The sequence below is a fragment of the Diorhabda sublineata genome, chromosome 5, assembly GCF_026230105.1.
Source record: "Diorhabda sublineata isolate icDioSubl1.1 chromosome 5, icDioSubl1.1, whole genome shotgun sequence".
Lineage (NCBI taxonomy): Eukaryota > Metazoa > Arthropoda > Insecta > Coleoptera > Chrysomelidae > Diorhabda > Diorhabda sublineata.
Window position 1 is genome coordinate 17,808,689 of NC_079478.1, and position 26,262 is coordinate 17,834,950.

Consider the following 26,262-nt stretch of genomic DNA (forward strand, 5'->3'; position numbering starts at 1 on the left):
CTTTCGTTCCACTTCGTATCCTTTTCTGAAGAGTGATTCAAACGATGCAAGGGAGAGAGGCGAGGTAATCAACCACACTCTCGCGCTTGCTTTTCTGTTTTCTGCTACATAGTAACGATACGTGCAATTTTTATTATGCCGGAGACGTAGAAAGCAACTGAATAATCTCAGTGTGGATAGTTGGCACTTTTACCGCCTCCAGTCGCTACGACTTATCTCGAAAGGATCTAAGAGGCATCTAACGAAAGTCTAGAGTGGGCATCAAGGGAAACTGACCAGTATGTGCTTCTTCAATATTACTAAAAAATATTACTTGTTACAGCTTTGTTCTGGCTTCATGTTCCAGCAACAAAATCTACTCATGTTTTTATTATTCTCATTTCGTTTAACAGCCGTTAATGTTGAAACAAGCTTTTGGTGGCATAAAAATAGACAGACAGACGGATAAAAAAGATATAATACTAATAGAAATAAAACTATGAAAACATGCAAAAATTAAAACATACCAAAAAACAAACCGTGAGTTAAATGAAGAAAAATCCATGTTATTCTTAAAATTAAGACGTAAAAAGATCATATTTCGTAAACATATATCTGCATTTATTTTAATAACTTGACAATGAATTGTAGTTGGTTTAAACAATGAATAGTAGTAGTTAATTCGCTTATGAGATTAATTCTGTTCATTCAATCCATTAAATATTGTAATTTTGTGTTTAATAAATTTTTATAAACATATTTTCGGACATCGAAAATATAACTCTTGTGAAAAACATGTTTGTTATTTTTAAAATTGTCCCACTTTTTTGTCTGCGGTAAATAATAGTTACTGAGGAATATATAATTTTATCTGATTGCATATATTAAAAAAAACAAAGGAAGCGATTAAATCTTCCTTTTTGAATTTCATTATGGTATTTATAAAATATTTGAATTTTTGAATAAATAAATCAGGTGATTATTCGTTCACCTAATTAAATACTTTTGGTTTAGTTTAGTTCGTAATCTAATTACCTCTACTTAAGTAACCATTTAAATTACATAATTCTCAATATTAATAATCTATTATATTTTTCTGGTAATAGAAGTTCTTCAATTACTCTAAACAGTTAACTTTCAATCCCATTCGATAGCAATCAAAGTCAATTGAATAAAGACCAAGAAGTTGACACTTTGAAGTGTCCTAGTGCAATAATTTTCAATATGTACACCTAGAGCAGAAGGAGACAATCTGCGGCTCGCGCGCCACTTGTGGTTCTTTGGATGTGAAGCTACGGCTGTTTAGTTCCATATGCAAATAATATTAATTTTATAAATATTATAAAAATCGTTCTGAATCTATTAACGAGGATTAGGCATCGATTCTATCTCCCTTTTTTTCGCCTCCTCCCCCGTGAGATACATCAAGAATGCTTCATACGTTCATCTAAAGAACTGAGGAAATTTTAAAAAAGATCAAAGATTTCCCCTTATCCGCTAAAGCAGTACAAGCTAAAATGTTTTCAAATGTAACAGATTTGTAGGTGGAAGATATTCAACTTTATTCTGCGTTATCACTTGCTATCAATGAGTCAATCGACATGAAAGACCCGGCACAAAATGCTCTTTGTGTCAAATATTTGTCTTCCCAAGATCCAAAAGAAAAACTTCTAGAATTGCTACCGCTCTCGGAATAAACTAGAATGCAAGATATAGAGAATGCTAAGCAAAAATGACTTGAAGACAATGGGATCAATTTAAATAAAATCGTTTCAATAGCAACTGATGGAGCTCGAAGTATCAAGTAGGAAATAATAAAGGGACAACAACGATTTTTCAGAACAAAATTATCCACGAAAGTCTGAACTTTCACCGCATAATACACCGAGAAGCACTTCATTGAGGTTACGAATTTGATAATAAAAATTGTTAATGGTATCTTGTCAAAAGCACTCTACCATCGACACTTTAAAAGAGTTATTAAACAAAATGGAGACTCAGTATTTCGGCCTCCTTCATAATAAAGTGCGATGGCTTTCCAAAGGCAAGATGTTGAACTAAATGTAAAATTGCAGGGAAAGGGAAAATCAGTCTATGTTTTGGTAGAAGAATTAGTTTGTTTCAAAGAAAAATTAATTCTGTTGACAGAAAATATTCAGAGCGATAAATACCAGTGTAACTGTAGGCACAAATTGCTTCAGTACACATATAAAAAAAATTAAAGACGAATTTGCTGACAGATTTGGGCAATTAGAAACGAAAAATACCACTCTAGCATTCAGAGTAAATTTTTTTCAACATAAACAGTATCGAATTCTACATTGAGCCATCTGGATCCGTAGAAATGCAATTGATCTATTTAAAAAGTAAAGCTTTGTGGTGTGGAAAATTTACTAAGTTGAACAGCAAGTGAGAAGAGTTGGAGGTTCAGGAATGTATGAACGTAACGCAACAAAAATGAACAGCTCTGAAAGTAATTCTACAAGTTGAGGCTCTTATAAACAACATATGGAATAGTCTTCCAGATTGCTACAATGAGATGAAGAAGTTGGCATTTGGAGTGCTGACTTTCTTGGGATCGATATATTCGTATGAGCAAACATTATCTTGCATGAATATAATTAAAATTATAGTAAGAAACAAGTTATGAGCCAAATTTATCCAAACTTTCTAAAACCATGCAAAGCCAACGCTCACATTGAATTTGTTTGTCCAATTGTTTGTTATTGAAGTACAAGTTAAAGTTGTGAATTATTGTTTAATTGTTTCTTTTTTTTACTTAAATGATAGGTAATTATCTAATAATTCCATAGACACATGTATGTATATTAACTAATTAGTTGTGAAAAACACATATATTTTTTCTCATGAATATTTTTTTATCAAAAAATTTTTTAAATGCACTATTTATTATTGACAACAAAAAATTTCATGGTTCTGTAAAAACTGTTATTTTTTGAATTGTAATTTTTTATTCTCTTGACTTAAAAAGTTGCCGACCTCTGACCTAGAACAATACCTTTTTTGATATTCAAATACAACAGACAATATTTGCAGATATAACATATTCTATGATTCTCTCAATGGCCAATGGTTAAATCAACATGCGTAGTTACCAAAAAAATACGAGTTCACAGCAAAATGTAACGTATATCACCTTTAATTATTCATCAATCAAATCTAAAGGTTTTAAATCTGTGAAACAAAAGAAATCATCAAACCTTTATTAAGGACGACACAACAAATCTTTTTCTCGTCTAAAAATAATGAAGAGGATTGAATTATCATTGTAGAAGTAACTTCAACTCTTCATGGTATCATCACACTTTTAAATAGGCGTTCGTATCAAATCCGTACGATTTTCCGTTATCTCTAACCTTCAACAGACACGCGTAAAAATTTGATACATGTTTTGTGTACATTTAAAGTGAAGCATGTTTTTAAAAATGGATAAAAATGAATTTCTTGTGTTGATAAAGCATTGATCTTTGGCAAAAAAATAATATTGAAGCAAAGTCGAATTCCAAATTATTTATATTTTTGTTGAAAATATTGGTGGCTTGGTTGAAAAATCGAAGATATTTTTCTACACACCGACATACCTTAATTATTACTAAATATGAAGCATTTGTTAAATGGAGAAATTCTTTTTGCGCTTGCAATGTAGATAAAGATTTCTCTAATTCCTTCAAAGATAAGCAGTGTTTGCAATTAATAATTTGTCTTAAAGATTTTACAACAAATCCTGCAATATAACTAACTGCATCTAAAACATAATCGGTCAAATTCCATGATTCCGAGTTTAAATACTGAAATTCTTCAATATTTTGCTTCAATTGGTTTTCAAATTCTCCATCTTTTTGAATATTATCAGTCTTACTAGGTCCTTGGCTACTACAATGCAATATGCCAGTAGAATCCAATCTAATAATATTCTCTGAATCTCCTGCTTTTACTTCTTGGTGAATTAGAAGTCTCTTAAAGGTATTTTCAATTTGACTTGCAATAGGATTATTGTTGAATCCACCTCTACTTCTAATAGCACCAAAAAACAGTTCCAAGTGGTCTTGTGAAAATTTATAAGTAAGCAAATATTTAAAATTTTTTGAACATTGAAATACGCAATATGAATTAACAACATTTTTCAAACAGACAATAAATACTTTTCAAATGTTAAATCAAAACACTGCCAAGTAGTAGCTGGTTTAATATCCAAATTTAACATTAACTTTTTGCCTGAGAACAATATTCTTTGTAAATAAGATAATTTTCTTATCAATTACTTAAATTAATATATTTAACTGGAAGATACATCATCATCTGTACTGCCATCAGATTGAAAGTATGATAAAGGTATTACATTCTTTTTCAAAAAAATCTTCTCAGGATTTCCTTTCCATTGAAAATCGTCTGCTTTGAAATGAGAGCAAAAGTATAAGCTTCTTTGGGTAAATGTTTTTCCTGTTTTTTCAATACAGCTAGCCAGTTTTATCTTTGCTCTACATTCGTACGAAACCTACAATTTTATATTGTAAGAAGTTAATCGATTTATTAACAAATAAGGTTGAGTTACGCCACTGATACTCACCTATGGAATGAAAGGTTGGGATTCAAATAATCCACTTTTTTACAAACATAACACGAATTACCTATTGTCTTAGCACTATGTCAACTAAACAATATATAAACACTCAAATATATTTCACTTTAACAAATCTATTCAAAATTCTTTCTCAATATTTAGTAAACAAAGGCATCCATTTTACCGCAAACGAAAACAGATACATAGCGATGTTGCGAAGCTTATATTTTTTCTCAAACTTTTTGAGCAAAATTATTTTTATTATTTTTGTTGAGATCAATTGTGGAAAATATTTCCCATTCACCAAACTTAGTGAGGACTAAAGCCAGATTCTTATTAATTTCTAATAAAATTAAGATAAATAATTATCAAAGTATAAATAATTATTTGTCAAACGTACAATTCATGTGAAATTTGACAATGCCGAGGTCAACTGTAAGTTGGCTTCAATTATATTCAAACATGCTATGTCCATTTATTCGTCCAAGGCTTAGACCGTAAAGATATCGAATGAATGTGTTGGACGTGTCGCACCAAGACAAGGGACCGTGTCAAAAATAAGTGAGAACGATGGCAAAATTGTATAAATTGGACTTCGAATGGTCTCCCCATCTACCGAATTCTTCAGATCTAAACCTCAGCGACTTTTCCCTATTCTCAGTTACCAAAACTGAAGCCTATTTTGAGGTTAAATACAAATCGTACTATAAAAACGGAATAGTAAAATTGTACAACCGCTCTAATCGTTATATCGCCCTCGAAAGCAAGTAAATTGAATAATAAAATTAAATTCTTCCAAATTCTTCTATGCTCGTCTACGAACTTTTCAGCCCACGTGTTAGAATTACGAGGAGGTTCCAGAAGTACCTGACCTAGAGATGGTGGTAGTTGCTAGAAAAATACCACTGTATTAGAAAGTATCCAATCTACACAGCATATGTTCTAAGTTTGAAGACGCCACGTTGTTCAGTATTTGTTTGGCAGCCATCAATAGTGAACGTTTTCAGTGAATTTGTAGATATTAAAAAAATTGGTCATCGTTATGTGATACTTTTACTTGAAAGGCGTTAGCCCAACCAAGATAAAAGCTGAATTTTATATTCTGGGTGAGACTGCTCCTGGATTATCAACAGTAAAATATTGGGTAGCAGTGTCTAAATGAAGCCGTAGACCTGCGAAGACCAGTATCGCAGTGGTCAACAAAACGAGGTGACTACTCCAGGAATGTCGAAGAAAATCTACAAAGCGGTTCTGGAAGATATCGTGAAGATGTTTCCATCGAGAGTTTTACAATTAGTAACAGAAATGAAGCCGAATTTTTGAACCATTTTATAAGCATGGATGAAACGTAGGTCCATCACTACCCGAAACAAAAGAACAATCAAAACAGTGGACTGAAGAGAGAAAGCCGACTCCAAAGAAGGCAAAAATTTTCATTGCCTATCAACGGCGAGTATTATGCGAACTTATTGCAACGGTCGAGCGAGAAATCAAGCAAAAACAGCCGCATTTGGCTAAGAAGAAAGTGTTGTTTCATCAAGACAATGCACCAGCTCACACATACGTTATTACAACTATTTTCTGTTCCCACACTTGAAAAAATGGTTCGTTTGTGAAAGATTTTTCAACAAAGACAAGTTGATGTGATAAGTGAGATTACGGTGAAAAATGAATATATTTTTTTTTATCAAAATATTTGTCTTTTCTTTGTTGGAACAGGTACTTCTGGGACCATCCTTGTAATAATCAAAACACAAATTGAACACTTTCGTGTATGATGAAATAATATTAATAACATTAAATCTCAAAAACTTAAGAGATTTAAAACAATATAAAAAATTTAATAAATAGTAAAATTGTACATAGTTTTGGCGCGAACTGGTTTCTGCCAAAACAAAACATTCATTCAATTAATTTTATGAAGAAAATTTAACAACTCGTTACCTTCTACAGACAAACCAATATAAAAACCCCTGTAAAAATAGTAGGTTCTAAGAAAAATTCTATTGTCCAAGTTACAATTAAATTGTTTCATTTGATCAATTTCAAAATTAGTGACTACCTAACTTCAAACTATGCCCAAATTCAACTACAAAATATTTTCATAATCACAAAAACCATCAATAAATTCACTTAATAAACAAAAATTTCATATAGTTCTAGGGAAAACTTGATTCCGTCAAATAGAAATATATCACTTTTTAAGTAATATCAAATTTCGTTACCTTTTGAAACCTTCTGAAAATAAACCAGGAAATACCCAATATAGGAACCCCATAAAAATCGTAAATTCTAACATAGATTCCATTGTCCAAGTTACAAATAAACCGTTTAATACGACCATTTTTAATTAGTCACTACCAAATTTCAAACTACACACAAAAACAAATACAAAGTATTTTCTAAACACAAATAACTGTCAATGAGTTTAAAAAGTTTATAGAAACTTCGCGTTCCATGAAAGAGTTTTTTCTAACTTGCGTCCGTCGATAGCGTACCTAATTCACATAGCACAGTTTATAAATGTGAAAATGTCAATAGCACCCCCCTAAGCTCAAATCTTAATATTTATGTCTAGCAAATAAATAACAACATGGTTCCAAAGCACTAGTCGACGGTCGGATGTTTCGATGTAAACGATCTCTATTGCATTTCCACCACAAAATTTAGACCAGTCTATGACGATATTTGGAAAGATACAAAAGCTGAGAACCGAGAATTTAAAAAAAAGAGCAGTACAATTTTTCAAAACAAATTAAAAAGCGAACAAAATGTATTTTATGAATTAATCAGGTGCAACAAAAATTAAATTGTTGAAAGACACACAAAAATAAACAGACTGTATGAAATACAAAAAAGATATTCATAGCTTTCCTATTACAATTGATCTATTTCAAGTTGAGTTGTTCTCACTTTGATATGGTGTGTCAAATAGAATGTGTGTGTGTGTGTGTGTCAAAAAAATTCAATTTATTGTAATCTAACCTAAAATTCACTTGTGAATACAATAGTGAAATAAAAATAAATGTTAACTACCATTCTTACTAAGCAGTAACCAAAAAAACAAGTAAATATAGCATCAAAATTTTCAGTCATCTGTCAAATACATCTGATTTAAGTAAAATTAAATGGGGCATAGAATTAAATGAGCTACACTTACATTAGATTTCATGCAAAAGGAATGCTCTATTTATATAGCTAAACTTTCGTAGGTGCCCAGATAACGGAAATCGACTTTATCGATAATTGTACTAATTGCCTTCCGGTTCGGATTTCTGAACTGGATTTGTGATATAACGAAAGTTTTTTTTTGGGATCTCATTTTTAGTTAACTGAAGGAGAGAAGAAAGTCCAATATGAAAAAAGTCTAATATAATTGTTGTTCACATTTTTACTTTTTCCATTTTTTTATTTATATTCGAATTGATGTTAAGCAGACCGAGGAACGCGCAATTTTGCGGTTAGGTTTATGTTAACTTCGATTGGGTTAACTGAACACAATGTTTAGACTACCAATAAACAAACCATCTTTTACCTTCAATCTTTGAAGATGATAACTTGGTTTTCGAAACACACGTTTGATAATAGTCACTAAAGTTAGAAGAGCAATATGAGCAGTCAGAAAAAGTAATAAACGGAAAATTAACAGTAAATTAAATGTTAATTAAGCGCCATACTACAGAATTTTCTGTTGTGCAAGTTTTTGAGTAAATCTTAGATAATTATAGTGTTTCGCTGAGAAAACTCGAAAAAAGCCATTCTTTTCGTGACGTCTCCGAAAAATTCATTTTTCTACAGCATTTAATAAGCATTAGTTGAGCACTTAACTATTCTGGCCCTAACAAATAAGGTACTCGACCAATGTCATCTAAATGCTACTGAAAAAATGACTTTTTCCGTATTGTCCCAATAGAAGTCTATTATTGCCGAGGAATTAAAGACTTGTATAGCCTCGTTAGTGCCTGAGTAATCAAATGCTCGACTAATGCTAATTACATGCTGCAGAATAGATGAATTTTTCCGAGTCGCCATAAGAGAAATGTCTTTTTTTGAGTAGCAGAACAGCAGAACTCTATTATTAGGAATTATGAGGAATTATAGACTTGAGTGTCCTCGTTAGGGCCTGAATAATTAAGTGCTCGACTAATATTAATTAAATGTTGCAAAATAGATGAATTTTTAGGAGACGTCACGAAAAAATGACTTGTTCCAAGTTTGTGAAGAAAGACACTATCATTGGCGAAGAATTATACTCATGTGGCCTCGTTGTGTTCGACTGATGATAATTAAACTCTGGAGAATAGATGAATTTTTCCGAGACGTCGTAAGAGAAATGTTGAAATAATTGATTTAAAGGGCACCACAAATGTCTTTTTCCGAGTATTATTAGCAGAACACTATCATTGCCTAAAAGTTACTAAAAAACTTGCACAGCGGAGAATTTTGTAATATTGCACGTAATAATTTCGATAGTGTGAATGCGAGTGTAGGTGTAGTAGTAGTGTAAACTGAGTGTTCATCATGAATATCAACTGTTCCAGAAATTCACACCAGGTCGATTAAGTTAACTTAAGCTTATGCTAGGTTATCCTAATTAGCCAATAACTGGTGATATTTTTCAATGAAACGCGATATGTTTTCGTAATCAAAAGGCAGTACTGTTTCGTGTAATTTATACAGTTCAAAAAGCCGATCCGGAGATGAAACAATCCAATTAAGGGCGATTAACGTATATTAGTTATGATTCTATATCAGGCAGGTATTTTCATTTTATTTCCATCAATATCAGTGATTCTTTAAGCAGTAGAGGTTTGGATATAAAATAAAAAAAAAATGTTAAATCACTAGGAAACAATAAAAAAGTAAAATATGAAAAAATTGATGAAATTGTACGTAGTGAAAATAATTTGAATGTATTTTTATGGAACAAATTAGGACATAATTAATTGTCATTAATAAACCTTCAGACCGTACTAAATACAATCACCAAATTCACGAATGAAACGAAGTAATACTATCTTTGTTTACCGGTATTGTTTTCTTTATCTTCAAGAAATAATACAATCTGTTATTCTGAACAGGACCGTAATGAATTCCTACGAAAAACTTCCATTGTCATTACAAAAAAATAGTCTAATTAATTAATACTTACAAGGTTTTTGCGTAGTATGAAGCGTGAAGCTTTTGTTTAAAAATAGGCGTGAAAAATATACATATTTCGTCATAAGCATATATTAACAAATAGTAAATAAATTTGTAGATTTCTAAAACACACTGAAAAAATAATTGAATTAAACTTCTAATTGAAAAAAAATTTATGGGTTTATGAAAATTCAACGGCGAGAGAAAAATATTTATAGCGTAAATTTAACGGTAACTTGTTTTTATATTTGTGCTACAAATGTTTTAATATTTACATGGCAGTGAGTTTACTTTGCCTTTCAATTCTTTCAAATTGAATATTATATTAACAATATCTATTTTTGGTATATTCGCAAACAATTATTTGAATAATGAATCTCTTGTCTTAGATCAGTATACTTGACATTGAATTCGAAACGCAAGGTCATAATTCATATTGACCTAATCCTAGGAGACTAACTCATAACAATCTAATTCAATTTTCAATTTTAGATGCTTGATAGAACACTTAGCATGTGAGTTTATATTTTCCTTTTCTTATTGACACGGTAAGGTCGTTATTAAAAACAATAATGTTGAGTTAAAATAAATTGGTTGCCTAAACGATGCTTTGTGATGTATTAATAGTCATACAAAAGCATTTGAACCTTCTCTTGACCTATTCCATATTTACAGGATGTTACTCACTTATTCGATGGGGAAGAAACGAATTTTATCGCCTTAAAAACATTTATGTTGACGTCTTATCAGCATACAGAGTAAGGTCCAAAGGCAAACAGATATGAATAATTTTTTATTTATTTTGTTTATTAGGTTAGAGATGACCACAGGTCTGAAACAATCGAAAATATTTCCTTCCTATTCCACCACTTGGTCTCAATATGCCTTTTCATTGAACAAAGACGAGCTACGGAAAGTTGCTGGTATGCTTACTGGACACTGTTCAGTGAACTACCATCTGATGGATATCGGAGAATCTCCTGACAACTTTTGTTGTTTCCGTAAGAAACCAAAGGAAACCGCCGAACACCTCCTTTGTGAATGTGAGGCAATCCATAAACAAAGACTACATTCAAGGTTTTTAATGCCAGAGGAGGTAAGCCGCATAGCCCCCACTTGCTACCTAACTGGTAAACAGTCCAGGTACATAAGAGATCAATAGGTCAATGTGTTAAAGAGGTAGATTCATAACTTTAGAGATGTAATCTACCAAACCTACCCAAATATTTTAAATTAGTGTTATCTCCTTAAGACCAATCTTGGTTTCAAATCAATGCCAATCAATGAAATAGTAAACTACCACTACAATAGCTCATGGAAAAAGATATACCAGAAAAGGATGAAACACAATATTTCCTCTATTGTTATTTATAGGATAATGAAAATTATAAAGTACTTGGAAGATATAAGCGATAAGATAAATGTGATTAAGAAGTTGGATTAGAAGTGGTCCAAGTGCCCATATTGCTTGAGAACTACGAGGTCCAAATCATCACCTTACTGATTTGTATAGAATAAAAAGTCAAAACTATTTTTCATTTTTCGAAATATATGAAGGTAGCAAAACGCAGTATAAGGAAAATCCCCAATTAACAATTGAATTGGATAAAAAATACCAATAATTACAAAAAAAGTTAAGTAGTAACTGCCACATTGCAATAGTAATTTAAAAATATAATTTTTCTTGACATTAATTATTTTTCACTATATAATTTTTATGCAACTTTTATTGCAATTGAATAAATATGCAGGTTTGAGGAAATAATGTCATGCAGAAATACTTGAGGACATAATTAGAGAGTAATTTTAAAACTAACGTATTAAAAAGAGAAAAAAAGGTTACAGTGGCGTAGAATTTCAATATTTTCAAAAAGAAACCAACTAAAGGATCGCATCGTGTGGTCGTAGTGCGCATGTCATTCGACGAATTTATTCTATTTGATAATTTCTTATTTTTAACACAGAGAAGAAAAAGCTTTTATGATTTAATTTCATTACGCAGGCATTTATAATTAAGAAATAGACAGATACCAAAAAAAATCAACAACTTTTATTTCCAATTCTATACATTTTACCGAAACAGGTAGGGGTCAATCCGTACCCAGCGATCCAATATAAATGAAGTTAGTTACTTGACCATTTTTGATTTTTTTAAAAATTTTGTATGATGATTCATTCCTTCAAGTTTATACATATTTAAAACACAATAAATTTTTTTCTATCTTCAGCCATTTGAAAATAGCAGCCATTTTTATTCGACTGGGCGGTCAACTTTTAGTCAATAGGAGCGTTTGAGTTTTATTGAATATCTAAAAACTAAATGACAGAAAAATAATTTAAAATCCATCTTAAGCTGAAAAATGTGTTGTTAGTACATTTGGTGTATTCTTACCTCTAATATGAAAAAATTGTACCTAAAGCTAAACATATAAATTCAAGAAATAACTGTTTTCAAAAAAAGATTTTTATAAGAAGGAGTACTTTGAAGTTTAAACATCTTACATTTTGTGTGGTGGTAGGTACCAATGAATAGTATTACAAAATTAATATCCATCATTACTTAAAGTATCTTCAATTTTTTGAACTTTGACATTTTTCAATATCAAGCTAAATCGTTGATATCTCTGATGGGAGAGAAGTTAAAAATCTGAAAGTTAGCCAAGTTATAGTGTTTTTGGTAAGGTTCATGGGAAATATAAACTTGACTTGTTTATTTTCTTGGGTCAAATCTAGAAACTGTTTAAAAATGGGGGAAAACATGACAATCATGCAAAGTCACACAACTATTAAGCCTCTGAACAATAATTTTTGTTTAATTCTTGTATATTTTACATTAAGTCTATTTTATTTCTAATTATATAATTATAAAGCTACATTAAATATATCAAGAACAATATTTTTTTATTTGTTTACCTTGGTAACCTTTATTGAATCTAAAAAAATTAAACTTAAACCAAGTAAATAAACAAGTTAAGTTTATATTTCCCATAAACCTTAACAAAAAAAATCTAGAACTTGGCCAACTCTCAAATTTTTAACTCTTTTCCCATCAGAGATATCAACACTTGAACTGTAAAAAATGAAAAATTTCAAAGTTCAAAAAATTAGAAAGAAATAAAAGATACCTTAAGTGATGACAGATATTAATTTTGTATCAACTATTCATAGGTAACTACCACCACACAAAAAGGTGAGATGTTTAAAACACTCCTCATAAAAATATTTTTTTGAAAACGGTTATTTCTTAAATTTGTATGTTTAGCATTAGGTACTTTTCATATTAAGGGTAAGAATATACCAAATACACTAAAACACATTTTTTAACTTAAGAGATGACCTTTTAAATAGTGTTAAAATTATCTTTTTATGTCAAACGGCTGAAGATAAAAAAAATTAATGTGTTTTAAATCCCTACAAACATGAAGGAATCATCTTACAAAATTGAAAAAAATTGAAAATGGTCGGACCATCTCCTCTAGACTACTTCATATGGATTGACCCTTATGTATTATTTTACAGATATGTTTATTCCATTTGAATAAATTTTAAAACACAAAAAGTTTTGCAAGCATTAACAACAAATGTGATCATTATCTGTTAAATATATTCAAAACTATTAAAATGAGGGACTTATTAATAGCAATCAACTATTTTGTAAAAAATAAAATAATTAAGTTTTTAATAACACTACCATTCAATTATACAAATTAATGTATTGAAAAAAAGTTGTAAAAATCCTTGGCAGTTACAGAAAATGTAAACAAAGAATATTATAATTCTAATTTAGAAAAAAAAAATAAAACAAATTCCTATAGCATGTCCCAAAAAAGAATTATCTTCCTCTATTTAGTTTCAAATCTTAGGTAGTTTAGCTTTTTAAACTCCAGTATCCATATGTACAATTATCAATATAGATGTTTTCATATAGAGAAATTACTAATTACTCGTCATTATTATTTTGTTTCAATTATGGGTTGATAGTGTGTATTTTATAGATTCAAATTATTCAAAAGTTCCTTGGCTTTTTGTTTTCTATCACTCCATATTTTCTAGTGTTAGAGCAATAGGCTCAACATTTATTGGATATTTTTTTCATATAGACATTGGAAAATGCCAATACTTCATGTTACCCAGTGGCACTAGTTAGTTTGAATATTTCCTAAATAAAAAAATCATAACATAAATATTCTATGGGACATATATAATTTTATAACAAATAAATTGTCGGAATGTGTTGGGTCTATAACATTCATTGGAATATTTCTTTTACTATATACTCTAGTGTAGTAGTATTACCTTATTTACGAACAATTAGTACGAAAAAATGTGAATGTAGTAACATTTTTCATTTGAGAATTAGGATTTTAATTTATTTTGTTCCATTTAAAAAGAAAATAAAAACAGTGAAATATTTCTATGGGCTTAAAAGTAGAGGTTAAGTCACGAGTTTCTTATTGAATAATAAATATAATTAATAAAACATACCCATAATTTTGGCACTAGAATAGTAACTGGGATGTCACAAAAAATTTAAAGTAAATAATATTAAAACGAATATAGATACCTGTTGGGCCTTGCACAATTTAACTACAGTGACTAAAAACCCATTGTCTAATATATTAATATCGTAATATAGTGAAATACTACTACCACAAGTTTTTAAATAATTTTCCTTAACAAGTATTTGTAGCCACTACTAAACGATCATCAATCTTCTTTTCTCAATTTATTCTTCTTTAATCAGGCAGCTACCTTACAGAAAATTAAACCTGGTTGTATACCAACGACATTGTAAAACATGGTTCTACACTTAACATAATATATACCTTTCTAAATTATATTTTGCACTTGACATTATGAGGTTTATCAAATTCATCATAAGAACTATGCAATATACTCAAGATTCTTAGAACTTTATTTTTTCTGCAGCATTCGTCTTCTTTTTATGCTATAGTTTTGAAAGCTGCAACCAGCTGTACAGTTGAATTTTTGCTGAATATAATATTGGTTTAGTAAAACTGATCGATTTAATTACCTTTATTTCAATTATATTATTGTTTGTATATAATATTTTCTTTGTTTAAAATTATGGACATGTGCAGCATGTGGCGACATCTAGTACTTAGTCGCACATTATTTGTCACATGATACCACGTGAATATTCGATAAGTTAGCAGTAGCTGAATTTGTTGGACGTATGTCAGACGTGTCTTGTTAATAGTGAAAATGGCATCGACGATTTCGGCAAGACAGGCCAACCGAGAACATGTTTTAGCTGTTTCTCGAGACTTTAAATCCCAACCAAGGCTCAGTAAGTGTTTTAATAGTTTTAACTACAATATTTTGTTCTAAAAAAGATTCAAAATTGGGTGGGTCATGATAACTAATGGTGGACAAGAATCGGGTCATATGACCAAAATTTCCTATATTATTATTGATTATTTTTGGGATAGTGGATATTTTAAAAATATTCCTCCTGGGATTTGTATTTTTATGCTATATATTATGCTTTATGATTATAATATCATTATATATAACTTGTGATCAGCTGTTTATGTTATCATGTGACATCTTAAATACTGCCACTCCTCGTAAAAAATTAATTTTCAAATACAAAATTTATGTATTGAGTTTGAAATAGTAAAGAATTAAATTAATTATAAATAAATTCAAGGAATAATTTACAAAATTTAATTTGTCTCTATCTCGTTAGACATAGAAAGGTCACTTAAATTGTTTATTAAATACTAGGTACTTCTTAAGCCCTACCATGCTAGAAACGCATGAGAAAGGGTTAAATGGAAAACGAGAAAATACTACAAGGTCAGCCACATAAATTTTATCTTAATAGGGTGAAAAAAGTAAGTTTTAAATATGGTCACTTGACAATGTATTACAGTCCTCAGTGTTGTCTTGGTTTTTTTAACACTCTAATAAAAATCTAGTTTTATTTAATGCATTATCTCAACAAATTTTCTCACTACCCTAGCAAGTTTGTTTCATTTGATTTGTACAAATGTATTATGTACTTCCATATATCTGTATAAGGATTCAAATGCTAAGGGGGATTAATGTTTGAATAGATTCTTACTAATAGAATTTATTTCGGTAACAATTTTTGTGAAAGTATAAGTTTAAAATCATTACTATGTATAATATATGCATTACACTAAAGAAATCTGTCATTTTTCAGCATATAAAACAGTTTCTGGTGTCAATGGTCCTCTAGTAATCCTAGAAGATGTCAAGTTTCCTAAATTCAATGAAATTGTACAGCTCAAATTATCAGATGGAAGTTTACGATCAGGTCAAGTTTTGGAAGTTAGTGGTTCAAAAGCTGTAGTACAAGTATTTGAAGGTACATCAGGTATTGATGCCAAACACACCGTTTGTGAATTCACAGGAGATATCCTTAGAACTCCCGTATCTGAGGATATGTTAGGAAGAGTATTCAACGGATCAGGAAAACCTATTGATAAAGGTATGCTTGTATAAAAAGCGCACTTTTGCCTAAAAAGATTAATTTCATATAAGTATAGAATTAAATTAAATAAAAAGTTGGTTCTGTTGTTGAATAAATGTGATATTACTATTTGAGACTAATATAATGTTGGCTATTTCAGGTCCACCAATTCTAGCTGAAGATTATTTAGATATCCAAGGTCAGCCTATCAATCCATGGTCCCGTATCTATCCAGAGGAGATGATCCAAACTGGTATTACAGCTATAGATGTAATGAACTCCATTGCTCGTGGTCAAAAAATTCCAATTTTCTCTGCTGCTGGTTTGCCGCACAATGACATTGCTGCTCAAATTTGTAGACAAGCAGGTCTTGTCAAAGTTCCAGGAAAATCTGTTTTGGATGATCATGAAGATAACTTTGCCATTGTATTTGCTGCTATGGGAGTTAACATGGAAACTGCTAGGTAATAAAGCCAAAAAAATCTACTAATGAGTATCATGACATTCTATGGAGGATTCCACTATTTTTTTTTCAAATTAATTCCCTTATTTTTATGTTTGGAATCATTTCAGGTTCTTTAAACAAGATTTCGAAGAAAATGGATCTATGGAGAATGTATGTTTGTTCTTGAATTTGGCTAATGACCCTACAATTGAGAGAATTATTACTCCCCGTCTAGCACTTACAGCTGCTGAATTCTTAGCTTATCAATGTGAAAAACACGTACTGGTCATCTTAACTGATATGTCTTCATATGCTGAAGCCTTGCGTGAGGTTAGTATATAATTTTATCAATTTGAATATTATAGTAAGATTCATTTATGCTTTTATAGGTATCTGCCGCCAGAGAGGAAGTACCCGGTCGTCGTGGTTTTCCAGGTTACATGTACACTGATTTGGCCACAATTTATGAACGTGCTGGTCGTGTAGAAGGGCGAAATGGTTCCATTACTCAAATTCCCATCTTGACTATGCCTAACGACGATATTACTCACCCCATTCCTGATTTAACTGGATATATTACAGAAGGGCAGATTTATGTAGATCGTCAATTACACAATAGGCAAATTTATCCACCAATCAATGTATTACCATCTTTGTCACGTTTGATGAAATCTGCTATTGGTGAAGGAATGACCAGGAAGGACCATTCCGATGTTTCCAACCAACTGGTGAGTGAAATGGGTGCTGATTCCTATTCATTTTATAAATTTTTAAATGTGTGTTGAAGTTTCCAGAATATAAATAGTTTTATAAACAAACATTTTCATACTTTTGGCAAATTCAAAATAAATATAGAATGTTTTTATAAAAGTTGTGCTAAAATATCAAAAATATATTTCTAGAAAAAAATTTATGCACTAAAATATAAATTACAAGGATAAATAAAACCTTATTAAAAAAGGAAAAATGATATTGGCATGCATACAGAAAAGTGGATGGCCCTAATATGTGAAAAAAATTTTTGAAAGAATTAAATTTTACATAGAATTGGAATATAAATGCAAAGTTCACACTTAGCATCCCCAGTTTCACAGCAAGTAAGGGATGCTTTATGTCTCAGTGTACACAGTACCCTAATATACACATAAATACGTACCATAATTTTTTTTAAATTTCAATATATAGTTTGGAATATGACTCCGACTAGTGAGTTGAAAGATTAGAAATGGAAAAAAGACTTCAATACAGCTCTAGGTTTGAGATTCCCTAAATAAACACCACTGATTAATTTTTATGAACGCCTTTTTGTCCCAATTGTTATTTTGAATATTATTTTAAAATATGCTGATACTATTTGTATGTTGGTACATAAAAAAAGCAGATTGTTTCTTCTCGAATATCTTATACGATCAATAGTATCATTTTATTGAAAAATAAGCTACTAGAAATGGTTAGAACAATATACAGTAAGACGAGGGGGGGATACATTCCATCAAAGTAGAGCATAAAGTGAAACAGTGCTTAATGAGGCTTAAAATGTAAATAATGTTAGGGGAAGATGGATAGAAAATTGGTTAGGTAAAAAATTCAATAATGTTTTTTTATTTAATAAAAATAGAACCAAACATTTATTTCACACAAAAATAAATGTTCTGCCTTTTTGTCAAGAAGGCATCTAATGAAGTTTGAGTAGATAAAGCATCTATATCACCCCATCTTTCTTGTGAACTCCTGTCAAAATTGGTACATAATTTCAATTATAGATGTCAAACTCTTTTTTACAAATGCCATGGAAAGTTCTTTTTGCTCTTCATTAAAATCACTACTATCAATATTTTTGTTTTCTTATTGCTCATTAATTCCTTGAGCTTGATATTAGAAAGAATAGTTGCTGTTTTTTTACCTGTTTCTTCGATTTCTTCCACATTTACCTCATATGAACAAGTTTATTTTGCTAACTCCACAATTTCATCCATATCGACAGAGTATCCAATGTCTTCAATCTTACTTAAATCTGGACAAATGTTCTCCCATACTCCTTGGAAATATCATTCCATGTTTTCTACAGCATTCATGATATTGCAGTTTTTCCAAAATGCTCTTATTGTTTACTTCTCTTTCCCGCCTGTTTTTTCAAACATTTGCTTAAATATTTGCTTCAAGTAATAAGCCTTAAAACTGGATGTAACGTTTTTGTCAATTGGATTAAGGCAGTTGTGTTAGGCGCCAAGAAAACCACTTTGACTGGAATGCATGTTAAGTCTGATAAATTTGTTGGGTGGCTAGGAGCATTATCAATTAATTGTAGTGCTTTTTGTGCAAGTTTTTTAATTTCAAAATAAAATTTAACAGACGGACAAAAATGTTCATTGAACCAATCTTGGAGAATTTTCTTAGTTATCTATGATTATTAATTAGATTCCCAAATTACAGGTAAAGATGTTTTAGACATGCCTTTCACCGATCTTGGATTCTTGGAGTGGTAAACTAGTAGTGGTTTTAATTTGAAATCTCCTCTTGCATTACCATTCAGTAGAAGTATTAAGAGATCTTTCACAGCTTTAAATCTTGATGCTTGTTTCTCTTCATGAGATAGAAATGTTCATTTTGGTCTCTATTCCAAAATAGGCCTGTTTTATCAACATTAAAACCCAATACTGGAGTATAGTTTCTTTGTTCAATTATTGTTTTTAATATTGCTGGGAATTCAGCCGTCGCTTTCTCATCACCACTTACTGCTTGTTCTGTAATTTTTAGGTTGTGAAGATTATTTCGATGTTTAAATCTATTCATCCATCCTCGACTAGCAACGAAAGTTTCACTTATGTCACATGCCTCAATCGAATGTAATTAGAAAATTTTCTAGCTTTTTCCCTTATGATAGATTGGCTTAATGGCATATTGCATTCAATCTTGTCGTCAATCCATATAGACAGTTATTTTTCCTTTGCCTCCATAATATTATATCTAGAAAGGGTAATTCTAGTTGCAGAGCTTGACATAGTTGCAGTTGCCGATGACAATATTTTTTCTTTATTCTTAAGAATTCTCCTTATTGTTGAAGTTATCAAACTGAGCACTAATTTAATCTTCTAATCACTTGCATTTTAGTTTCCAGTGAAATGCTATTTATGGTTGCTTTCTTTTCTTGATTTTTATTATCCCCAATGATAAAAACTAAAGATCATAATATTTGTCACTGTATTAATCGTTATAGTATTATATAAATTTGAACACTTATAATAAATAATGTCAACAAATATTTCCAATGATAAAAATGCATCCGTACAGCACCGTACCCACCTAACCAACATAACTACATACACTGTTTCTGATATGTTATTTGCACAGACCTAATAACATAAAAGACAAAATGTTTCATTGATAAAATACATTTAAAAGCGATCCAACATTTTCCTTGTCGGCTTAGAGTTGCTTTCCGGCAACGCTGTAAAATGCGTACCTTCTTATGCCGCCAGTGGTGTACTGAGTATCGACTTATTTTATCATAAATAAAACATTTTGTAGTTGTTTTGAGAATTGTATTGCTCAACCTAGATATTTAATTTAATAAAGAAAAGTCAAATTATTAAATTAACGAAATTTATTTTAAAAATTCACAAGGATAATTGCTCGGTTAAAAATCATAGGAAATATATATGTACACAAGTACATATAATACAAAACATTTCAATTATGACCTACTGATAGTAATTTAGTATCTATATGTGTCTATACCCTATAATTCCAATCATCCCATATCACATAAATTCCCTGTATATGATACATAGAGCATTTTAAGTTCCAATATAATTTTGATAGAAAATAGATATTTATATAACAAAGGCTACAAAATGAAATTTCGCATGAGATTGAAAAAATCAATCGAAAGTGTGAAATTAATAGTGGTCGTGTTATAAACAATATTTTTCCGCAACTAATTTTGCACAGTTATAATGATTCAAATAGGAAAAAGATATCTCGGATATCTCAATAGAGCTAAGCTGTAATATTTCTAAAATCCTCATTTTTCTATTCATATATATTAAGTGAATAATAAGATAAGGTCTTGGTTTAGCCAAAAATAATTAAACATACAGTGGGTATCTCATGAAATGTAACTTCTGTCATTCTGATGATAATATTTAAAATCAAAACAATTGCCAACTTTTTAGAATTTTTAATATGTTTCCATTATATTGTGAAATTATTTAAAAAAAATTTCAATAGAAAAAAGTAACAAGAGAGTATATTTCACACAGTAAGAAAAAGTCGAAACAGTGAATTTCACCTAATCAGGTACATATCTAATAAAAATTGGAAGTTATTTTATCATTTATAAATAATACCAATTTTCGGCTAAGGCTTCTTCTCTTGTTTTGTTTATCTAAATCCAAATAAAATGCTCTGCCACTAGCAATAAATAGATTTGTTTTTCTGTCATAAAACACAACCACACTTACATGTGAAAAGTTGGTTTTGATTATTTTTTTTTCAAGAAAAATCACGGATATATACCAAAATAGCCAAATAATTGAAAAAATAATTATAGATGTACAAATTCTTGAAGGCAACGCCGCAAGAAATAAATTCTTATATATCTCTTATCCAGCTACCACTAGCCTAAAATTGTAAACGGTGTTGTCATGTTTCTTTTTATCTTAGTACACAAATGTCATACGAATAATTCATAAAATGAAATTATTTCATAATGAACAGTTTGACTTTACTATTAAACAATTTGTTATAAAAATAAATTAAATCACTACTTGCTATTAGTTAATTGCAAATGATACTAAATTACTCTTGTTTTTTTTTATTTTTTCTGGATAAACGATACTATTTGTAAATTTGGCTACACTTTAGCTACAGTTGCTAGTGTAGAAAGTGGAAGGGCCAATGTTGGCTCACTCTAGAAATGTGAACAATTTGCTCTCTTGTGTTATTAAGTCTGTGGTATTTAGAAACCTAGCGCCGCGCACAATTTCGGGGAATCCCGGAGTTGAAATAAAACACCGTTAATCAGTTGCTTTTAATAATAGTATGAGTATCATGAGTGTATAATATTTTTGTTGACTACTAATTACTTCTATATGCACCTGTTAACCCTTTCAATAAAGCAACCATAAATTACAAAATGTAATGGAATAACTATGTGTAAGATATACCTACTATTTCACCTTTGTTACTAGGTATTTATCATTAAATGCTTTAGTTGAAAAGTTGTTGCTATCTTCACTAGAAAAAGTTTTTGCTTATTTATGATAAAAACTTTCTCATTTTCGTTTTAATAATGTTCGTGATCCATAGTGTTGAATATTTATATTTGGAGGATAATTCGAGAAAGTATACAATCAAGTTAATTTAGAAAATGGGGTAGGGAACACCCTGTACATATTTAATGCAGTGAATAGCAGTATTGGTTTTCTATCAAAAAGCATAAAGGGCACGTATATTTATCTCTAACCATTCTGAAGTTACCAACACATTATTGAAAATACTGTATTTTTCGTCATTTTGATAAAAATTGGAAAAAGAAGCTAGGTTGAAATGGCTACAAACTAAGGAACAAGATCATTATGATAAATATAGAAAAATTAGAAACGAGAGCACGAAGATGATAAAAACAAAGAGAATAAAATGTCTAAATGACCGTATGGAGAACTGGAATGATAATAAAAATAATGTGAGATTATATCAACATATAATCTAACCAATACCTTTTATTAGTTCAAAAAATATTCATAGACTATATTATATACTGTCTTTGACTTTTCCGGCAATAAATTTAATGAGGCAACAGTTTCTCTAATTTCTGGTAGTGTTAAGTAAAAGTCATTTTCATAATCAATTTTCAGTTGGTTTTTTAACACAAAATATCAAGACACTGAGAAATCTACGCATACAAACAATAATTTTAATAGATTAGACTCAAATTTATTTCGTTTCAAAAGCTACTTAAACTTATAGCTTTGAAAAACATGGTATGTTGAGAAATAGATATACGACACGCTAATTTCTGACGCTGATGGCTCAGTGTTGTTCCGCGCTTTCTAACTGCGGGTCCCAGGTTCAAATCTGGTCTAGGACAATTTACGTTTTAAATTTGTTTTTGAGTTTTTTTGAACTGAATTGAAAATAATAAGTGATTTACGAATTTTGAAAATTATATTTTTTGTAGTAAAACAATACAATATTATAGTTATTCTGACATCAGTGATTAATTGAAAAACTTTATCTAATTTTTTGTAATTTAAATGAAGCAACAATCAATAGATAATATCAAATTTATAAATTATGATTAAATTCATTTTAAAAGAATAGAAGTAAACAACAAACTGCTTTGAAAATATTTGCCTCGATGTGTTTTTTTAATGGATAATTTTTTGACCAGTGTATCTAGGGAGTAATGGAGTATTTTATTTATGAGTCACAGATCTATATTTGACTTGTTTCATACTGATTTTATACAAAATACTCATCAATTAATGAGTATTTAGTACCAAAATCAATGAATCGAGCGTTTTACTGAAAAATCATCTTCAATAACTTATTTATAAGTCTCTGATCTATATTCGTCTCGTTTATATGAATTTCATTCAAAATACTCATCAGTTGATGAGTATTTTCTATAAATTCGATGAGTTAATCGCAGATTTCTTCAAACTGTCCATTACTGAGTCTCCAGTACATTATTGATGTGTCGCTGATCTATATTTGACTAGTTTTATACTTATATTATACAAAATACTCATCAATTAATGAGTATTTAGTACCAAAATCAATGAATCGAGCGTTTTACTCAAAAATCATCTTCAATAACTTATTTATAAGTCTCTGATCTATATTCGGCTCGTTTATATGAATTTCATTCAAAATACTCATCAGTTGATGAGTATTTTCTATAAATTCGATGAGTTAATCGCAGATTTCTTCAAACTGTCCATTACTGAGTCTCCAGTACATTATTGATGTGTCGCTGATCTATATTTGACTAGTTTTATACTTATATTATACAAAATACTCATCAATGACCAGTAAAAATCAATTAATTAGGCTCAGATTTTTTGGAAATCGTCCATTAATTAATTTCAAATGCATTATTAAGTAGTCCCTGATCTATATTTGCTCGTTTCATTCAAAATACTCGTAAATAATGAGTATTTTGTATGAAATCGATTAATCGAGCTCGTTATTCTCAAATATCGTCTTCAATATGTCATTTATGAGTCCCCGATCTATATTTTGTTCGTTTTATATGAATTTCATTCAACATACTCATCAATTAATGGGTATTTTGTATAACATCCATTAATTAGGCACATATTTCTTGAAAATCGTCCATTACTGAGTCTCCAGTACATTATTTATGAGTCACAGATCTATATTTGACTCGTTTTAAACAAAATACTTATCAATTGATGATCATTTAGTACAAAATCAATGAATTAGGCTCATATTTCTTGAAAATTGTCCATTAATGAAACGTTTGTGCATTCATTCTAAATACTCATCAATTAATGAGTATTTTGATAATGAGTATTTAAGTAATCTATGTTTTAGCTTATTATTTTTCATGTTTTTGAATATGTTCAATAACATGGGAATTTTATTTTATACCTGAATTATTTTTTAGTATGCTTGCTATGCCATTGGTAAGGATGTACAAGCGATGAAGGCCGTAGTAGGAGAAGAAGCTTTAACTCCCGACGATCTTCTCTATCTCGAGTTCTTGACGAAATTCGAAAAGAACTTTATTAGTCAAGGTAGCTATGAGAACCGTACCGTCTTCGAGTCTTTGGACGTCGGTTGGCAATTACTCCGTATCTTCCCCAAGGAAATGTTGAAACGTATTCCAGCTGCCATATTGGCCGAATTTTATCCAAGAGACTCTCGCCACTAGTTCAAATGTGTATAAAACTTTATATATTAGGGAGTTTGTTAGGTTTGTTATAAAAAATATGTCCACTTATTGTATCAACAATTTATTTTTTAATTTGGAAAAATAATTTTACCAGAATAATTTTAAGCCGATGCAATTTTTGTAAATAATTTACTTAAAAAATGACGTGTTTAAAAAAATACGTCAACTTTTATGAACGTACAGAGTGGCTGTATCATTAATCCTTTCGTGCTTGATAAATGTACTGAAGAATATTGTTAAAAGTCGCTACTCTGTACAACAACAATCATGTCCGCTTGAAAAATAGATTTTTGTCTTCAATAATATAATTTTTCAATCGGACATTTTATTAAATTTCAAGAGTATATAAATATTTACTCACTATTTCATTAATTCTAGATGAATATAAGATAATATCGTGTATTTTTTATCTTGTAAGTTCAAATTTTTCGATGTTTATTGTTGGCAAAATCCCCATCCTTTATTATTATTATATTACCTATGTAATTTTTTTTCTGTTAACCAAAAGTGGAAAATTTAACATTCCATTAAATGTCATTGCCCAATTGTATAAAGCAATATATATAATTACCTCTTACCATTCGATGAAGCTTTTTTCTCAGTATTTTATTTCTAGATGGTGAATGAAGATTTTTTTCTTGATGTAGGTATTGACATTTTTCGATGTTACTGTAAAAATCTAATTTTATGTTAAATAGATTAGTGTAAAAAATGTGAATAAACACTATACATATTTTGATGAATTATTTTTAGATAGTCACTTTGTGGATATATTAAGGCCGTTTTTTCGTCGAGGGCACCACTAATTTATTGTTACTTTCAGACATTTAAAGGGGAGGCGAAACAATTCATTAACTGTTTGGGATACACCCGATATTTTTTAAAAAATTCAAATAGTATAGAGTAAACAGTAAGAAAATGGTCCATATATTCTTAGTCTTTCTTCAAATTACCCCTCAACTGGTATCATGGTTTTACAGTCACGTAATCAGTATCCTGGGATGTTTCAACACCACATTTTAAAACAATAATTTTAAACAAAAGATTAGAAAATTGTTGTATTATTTTTGTTTATCTTTGTTTAAACAGTATTAAAAATAGAAGTTTACAAGAAAAAATAACATAGGTCTTAAATTTAAAAATTAACTTGAAACAGTAACCACCATGGCAAATTTGTCTTAAACAATTGTAGTAATTATGGTTCAAAAACAAAATAGAATATCCAAGATGCATTCCAATTTGATACCTTAACAGTATGATTTCGTTACTGCATCTTGTAACAAAATAATACTTATAATTAATAAATAAATAAGAATTTTGACACGACGTTTTCATTGTACATTTACTTATTCTTTGTCACAATCCTGACATACACGTTTGTCAATAGAATGGTCTTCACGAACTACTATTTTTGGCAAAATGTCTTCACTTTTCTATCTCTAGTCCTTGGGCAGAAATTACATCTTCTCTGTTATGGTGCATGTCAGGCCATATCTGTATTTTTTTGGACTCTACTCTCATTAGCATTTTCGCCGAAAGATTAGAAATTATTGTTATTAGAAAATTCTATCGTATCCTTTCTTCTTTTCAAGTGATCACTTAAAATATTCTTTACTAACGATATTGTGAAATTTTTTTGTGACAATTTATTATCAACATTATCACATTTTTAAAGCACATAGGCATTAACTCTTGAAATGTCAAGCATTGCATAGAATACTGCAAGA

The 26,262-nt window shown here is 29.9% G+C and overlaps 2 protein-coding genes across 6 annotated transcripts in view; one reads left to right on the top strand and one right to left on the bottom strand.

The window, feature by feature from the left end:
- Positions 1-14,420, bottom strand: part of LOC130443697 (glycerol-3-phosphate acyltransferase 1, mitochondrial) — a 57,869-nt gene extending 43,449 nt beyond the window's left edge. The window contains exons 1-3 of one of the 5 annotated variants that reach the window (XM_056778449.1): positions 14,268-14,420; positions 9,714-9,835; positions 9,590-9,657 (exon numbers count right to left, since the gene is read on the bottom strand). Coding sequence is in view for 2 of the 5 variants with exons in the window: in XM_056778447.1 (XP_056634425.1) it covers positions 6,787-6,905 (119 nt within the window). In the remaining 3 variants the exon portion in view is untranslated. Of the gene's footprint in view, positions 1-6,786; positions 7,202-9,589; positions 9,658-9,713; positions 9,836-14,188 lie in introns of those variants that run through there. The other 4 variants (XM_056778451.1, XM_056778450.1, XM_056778447.1 and 1 more) reach the window with 4 other exon arrangements.
- Positions 14,421-14,827: 407 nt separating this feature from the next.
- LOC130443922 (V-type proton ATPase subunit B) lies at positions 14,828-25,274 on the top strand. Its single transcript, XM_056778821.1, has 6 exons — positions 14,828-15,014; positions 15,897-16,184; positions 16,327-16,630; positions 16,740-16,941; positions 17,001-17,339; positions 24,248-25,274. Exons 1-6 carry the CDS (start codon positions 14,930-14,932, stop codon positions 24,512-24,514), a joined length of 1,485 nt encoding a protein of 494 aa, XP_056634799.1. The 5' UTR covers positions 14,828-14,929; the 3' UTR covers positions 24,515-25,274.
- The last annotated feature ends 988 nt before the right edge of the window (positions 25,275-26,262 follow it).